Below are 5,819 nucleotides of genomic sequence, written 5' to 3' on the forward strand. Positions count from 1 at the left end.
TTTTTTTTTTTTTTTTTTTTTTTTTGAGACGGAGTCTCACCATGTCTTTACTAGTTTGTCTTTCATTCATTAGTGTCATAACAAGTAATATAGCAAATAGTTCCAGGGCACCAGACAATGTATTCAATTTTTATTAAAAGTCTCACTTGTTGTGAGTTTGATTTTTCTTTTAAGGTACTGGGTCTCTTCTGTATTTGGACAGTATCCAAAAAAACCTATGACTATATGTTGTACATTTCTGTCCCTCTCTTAGGTGGAGGAAAAACCTGATGTCACATACAGTGATGTTGGTGGCTGTAAGGAACAGATTGAGAAATTGCGAGAAGTAGTTGAAACCCCATTACTTCATGTAAGTAGCTGAATGTTATATTTAAATTTCTTTGTATAAAGACGTCTTTTGTATACTGAGCACTAAAATTGCTTGTATATTAGATGGCTTTTAATATTTTTCCTAAAGAAAATTTTTTGAGAGGGTGGAGAGAGGAGATATAGAGAGTTGGTAAGTTTTAGGGAAGAGCAAGCAAAAACGATTGAGTGGTCAAGTATATTTCAAAAAGAAAGATCTGCTGTTTACAGTGACAGAGGTGGCTCAGTGTAACCTTTAGCAATATGTTAAATATGTTACAGGCTATTACAGAAGAAACTGGTTCTTCAAATGGGATCGAGAAGAAAGGGGCTTATATTGAAGCAGGTTAAACTTGGGTGGATAATGGAAAACCAAGATATTGAATACCAGATAATAATTATGTTCTTTAAACACCATAATTTTTTAAAATTAGGAAAATATTTTAAGACTGGATAATAGAAGCACGTTTTAAAAGCCATTCAGTCTTATGTGTTGATCTGAGTCCAGTTTAGAACTTACGTCTAAGAATAAGTAAAATTTCTCATTTAGATCAAGTATATAGACTGTGGACTTAATAGTTTTGATTTAAATATTAAAGTATGGTTTTCAGGATAAAAGACTAAACATAAAATTACTTTGTTGATGTAGAAGTAGACTTTATTTTTGTTATGCAGAAGTGATAAGTGTAAAAATTGTGTCTCTATCACAGCCAGAGAGGTTTGTGAACCTTGGCATTGAGCCTCCCAAAGGTGTGCTGCTCTTTGGTCCACCTGGTACAGGCAAGACACTCTGTGCACGAGCAGTTGCCAACCGGACTGATGCATGTTTCATTCGAGTTATTGGATCTGAACTTGTACAGAAATACGTCGGTGAGGTAAAGTAAATTTATCATAGTCAAAGAATATGTAGGCCTATATAAAATTTGTACAGTATGAATGAAAGTAAAAATGGCACTTCTGCATTGGGGGATCAAGATATGAAATTTCTCTTTTTTTTGAGATAGGGTCTCACTGTTGCCCAGGATGGAGTGCAGTGGCATGACCTCAGCTCACTGCAGCCTCTACCTCTTTGGGCTTTGGTGATCCACCTGTCTCAGCCTCTCAGGTAGCTGAGACCATGGGCGCATGCCACCACACCCAGCTAATTTTTGTATTTTTTGTAGAGAGAGTTTTGCCATGTGGCCCAGCTGGTCTCAAACTCTGGGATCCATCTGCTTTGCCCTCCCAGAGTCCTGGGAGTCTAGGCATGAGCTATCATGCCCAGCCTGAGACCAGAAATTTCTTGATTGTAGTTTAGAAGCCACCCTTGTGGTCATTTGGAAATAGGTACCACTTAAAATTTTAACCAGTATGCCCCCCACCCAAGAAGTATGACATTTTCTACAGATGTGGCTTTTCTATAGAAATGCCTGGTAAATGAATTCAAAAGTGTACTTTTACTTCAGGGGCATTGTTTTCAGTCCTAATGAGAAAGTGAGAATATAGGTTGTCTATATGTATGTAGACATACATATACACATACATATACACATATATATGTATTTAGAGAATAAGTCTAGGGCTACATGTATTGTATCTGAAACCTGTTGATGATTCGTATACTTAGTAAGAACTAGATAAGGAGCTGCAAGAGTTGAGATATCTTTTTATTCCCTAATTAAAGCTTAAGTCAAATTCAATGATTAGGAATTCCAAGTGATAGATCAGATGCTTTTATTTACTTTTTACTGATTAGAATGATTCCTTTATTCAACTATTAATTTGACCTCTTCAGATCTGAAACCTATTGCTATTTAATAGAGAATCATGAAAATGACTTACTATTTTAAGGCTAGCAAAATTAATTTGATGGACTGGGGAGCAAACTTCAGTCTTTTTAAAAAAAAAAGTTTAGGTAGGCTGGGCATGGTGGCTCATGCCTGTAATCCCAACACTTTGGGAGGCAGAGGTGGGTGGATCACCTAAGGTCAGGGGTTCAAGACCAGCCTGACCAACATGGTGAAACCCCATCTCTACTAAAAATACAAAAGTCAGCCAGATATGGTGGCAGGCACCTATAATCCCAGCTACTTGGGAGGCTGAGGCAGGAGAATTGCTTGAATGCAGCAGGCAGAGGTTGCAGTGAGCCAAGATCGCACCATTGCATTCCAGCCTGGGCAACAAAAGCAAAACTCCATCTCAAAAAATAAAAAATAAAAATAAGTTTATGTAATAATGGGTGACGATACTGTTAGGAATAAATATTGAAAAGTTTGAAGTATAACTTTTTATTGTATTTTAAAATATTTTAAAGCCAATTTTGAATTACTAAATCATTTTTCTCATTAGGGGGCTCGAATGGTTCGTGAGCTCTTTGAAATGGCCAGAACAAAAAAAGCCTGCCTGATCTTCTTTGATGAAATCGATGCTATTGGAGGTGAGAATGATATGTTAGAGACCTGCTTTAGGATTTGGTTTCATGAAAACTCTAAAGTGATATGTGTTACAGTTCTGATCTGTTAATCTTGTACAGATTTTTAACTCCAACTCTCCTGTGAGCTCTGAAACATTGGCACCACAGATCTAATAAATCTAGTAAACTAAACTGTAAAGGCAAGAAGAAACATTATATACCATTGCCATTTCTCAAAGCCTTTATTTTTGTGCTATGGGTTGAATATCCGCTAGCTGAAATGTTTGAGAATAGAAGTGTTTTGGAATTTAGATATTTTCGATTTTGGCTTTTCAAGTATTTGCAGTATACTGGTTGAGTATCCCAAATCTGAAAACCTGAAATCTAAAATGCTCCAATGAGTATTACCTTTGAGCATGTTGTTGCTCAAAGTTTCAAATTTTGAAGCATTTTGGATTTGGGGATGTTCAACCTATATCTGATTTCATTCACACAACACCTATTTCCACACTTTAAACAACTCCTAAATTGAGAAATATCATCTCCTAATGTCATAAGAAAGCACTGGGGCATAATTTAATTGGTGGTGGTTTTTCTCAGTGCACTTAAAATAATGTTCTTGGCTTCACAGATTTGATGAAATACAATATTAGCCATGAAATCTAGAGAAGTTTATTTTTTTGAGACACAGTCTCACTCTGTTGCTCAGGCTGGAGTTGAGTGGTACCATCTTAGCTCACTGCAACCTCTGCCTCCTGGGTTCAAGCGATTCTTTGTCTCAGCCTCCTGAGTAACTGGGATTATAGGTGCCTGCTGTCACGCCTGCCAGTTTTTGTATTTTAGTAGAGATGGGTTTCACCATGTTGGCCAGGCTGGTCTTAAACTCCTGAGGACAAGTTATTTTAACTTATCTCTGAGCCTCAGTTTGCTCATCTTATAAAGGACATAATTCTTGCCTTGTGTATTTCATGAGTTTTTGAGAGGTTCAAATTAAGTATAAATGTGGTAGACTTTGAAAACACTCAACTGTCTCATAGGCAATTTAAAGTATGTTAAGTAAATCTGTGATAAATACTTTTGAAAGCAAAGATTCACTTTCTAATTAGTTTTGTATAAAGCAGGCTCTTACAGGATTTGCTTCAAAGTGGGATGTGCACTTGTGCCAGGGGGTCATGATTTGAGCTGAGATTTATGGTACTTTCAGGTCATGCATAGTGTTACTCTGAGTGGACCTGAAAAGCTTATCTTTCCTTTTGTCTTCTCAGGGGCTCGGTTTGATGATGGTGCTGGAGGTGACAATGAAGTGCAGAGAACAATGTTGGAACTGATCAATCAGCTTGATGGTTTTGATCCTCGAGGCAATATTAAAGTGCTGATGGCCACTAACAGACCTGATACTTTGGATCCAGCACTGATGAGGCCAGGGAGATTGGATAGAAAAATTGAATTTAGCTTGCCTGATCTAGAGGTAACAAAACCATTTCATTTTAGGAAAGGGATTTTTGAAGTTTTTTCTTGCTGTGATGTTTTTTCCATTTTAATATTTGTCAATTCCCTCATTTCTAGGGTCGGACCCACATCTTTAAGATTCACGCTCGTTCAATGAGTGTTGAAAGAGATATCAGATTTGAATTGTTAGCACGACTGTGTCCAAATAGCACTGGTAAGTAGAAAGTTCTTGCTTATATTTGCTGGTCTGTCTGCTCAGGCTGTTTTAATTAAGCCTGTTTATTCTCTTTTTGTTTGAAAGGTGCTGAGATTAGAAGTGTCTGCACAGAAGCTGGTATGTTTGCCATCAGAGCACGGCGAAAAATTGCTACTGAGAAGGATTTCTTGGAAGCTGTAAATAAGGTCATTAAGTCTTATGCCAAATTCAGCGCTACTCCTCGTTACATGACATACAACTGAACCTTGAAGGCTTTCAAGTGAAAACTTTTAATTGGAATCCTAACCGTATATAGGCTTGTTAACCACTTCACAAAAAAAAATAAATGGCTTCAAGATTGTATGTTTTCATATCTCTTCTTATAATAATAGAATAAAAGGTGATCTCTAATGTTATTAGACAGAAAAGCTTATTAAAATATATTTTGACTGTTTCTTTTGACCCACTCCTATTTAAGCGTTTCACATCATATAAAGTGCTTGCTTAGATGGTTTATATCCTAGGTATATGCTGGCTGGGTGCTCTACATATATTCTTATTGTATCCTCCCATCATCTGTCCAGTGAGGAAGATCATCAAATGGAGCTTCCTTTAATGGATGCAAAAACTTTCCTGCTTACTTGTAGTGGCAAAACTGGGATTCATGTCCAAGTTTGTCAGCTCCATTTCCTATGTTCCTATTATCCTCTTCTGCTCCTTATCAGGGTAGCTCACCTAGGCATACGACCAAATGCCTTATGATAGTCTCCTACCACCATGCTGAATAATAAAAGCTTTGTCTAAACCTTTTTTAAACTAGAAGAAACACTGGATGTGTATGTTATGTGTTGCCATTTGATTTCAGATTAATCAGGAATAATTTATGAATTTTAATGAACAGTAAAGTGGTGCAATAAAGCAGAATAACATTGAGCCAGAGGTGAAAGAGCAGGAAAAAGAAAAAATTTTTTGAAAAAAAAGTGTGTACATATGATGTAATTCAGAAAATCTGGAATTGGCTTCATACAGAAAATGATTACTTTCATTTTATAAATTAGTTTGGTAAAGCTTCTGTTAGACTTCTGGTCTACAGTGAGGTATTTAAAAAATAAAGATTATATTAAAATCCTCAACAGAGCTCTTTAAAATTGTCTTCTGTGTAACCAACACCAAATCCTATCTTCTACCACAGTTACCCTTTCCCTCAATGCCAAGACCAAAGCACAATAATGAATATTTTTATTGAAGTTCAGTATTCATAAATGAGTTGCGAAATAGAATTGGATACATTTTAAATTCACAATAGAAAAAGCTGACAACATAGAAAATGTTGTATTGCATTGAAATACTTAAAATTATGAAAATTTTCAAGAAATTAAAGCCCTTTATTCATAAAATCCAATCACATTCATTTTTTTTTTTTTTTTTTTTTTTTTT

General features: G+C 36.0%; 1 protein-coding gene across 1 annotated transcript in view; it reads left to right on the forward strand.

Annotated features, from left to right (window-relative positions):
* The window catches only part of PSMC2 (proteasome 26S subunit, ATPase 2), a 13,873-nt gene extending 9,063 nt beyond the window's left edge, over positions 1-4,810 (forward strand). The window contains exons 7-12 of the mRNA XM_017523055.2: positions 254-349; positions 1,056-1,220; positions 2,674-2,761; positions 4,003-4,205; positions 4,304-4,400; positions 4,488-4,810. Of these exons, the coding sequence (XP_017378544.1) occupies positions 254-349; positions 1,056-1,220; positions 2,674-2,761; positions 4,003-4,205; positions 4,304-4,400; positions 4,488-4,645 (807 nt within the window). The 3' untranslated portion in view covers positions 4,646-4,810. The remainder of the gene's footprint in view (positions 1-253; positions 350-1,055; positions 1,221-2,673; positions 2,762-4,002; positions 4,206-4,303; positions 4,401-4,487) is intronic.
* Positions 4,811-5,819: the final 1,009 nt, after the last annotated feature.

Source organism: Cebus imitator, unplaced genomic scaffold (assembly GCF_001604975.1).
Source record: "Cebus imitator isolate Cc_AM_T3 unplaced genomic scaffold, Cebus_imitator-1.0 Scaffold26, whole genome shotgun sequence".
Lineage (NCBI taxonomy): Eukaryota > Metazoa > Chordata > Mammalia > Primates > Cebidae > Cebus > Cebus imitator.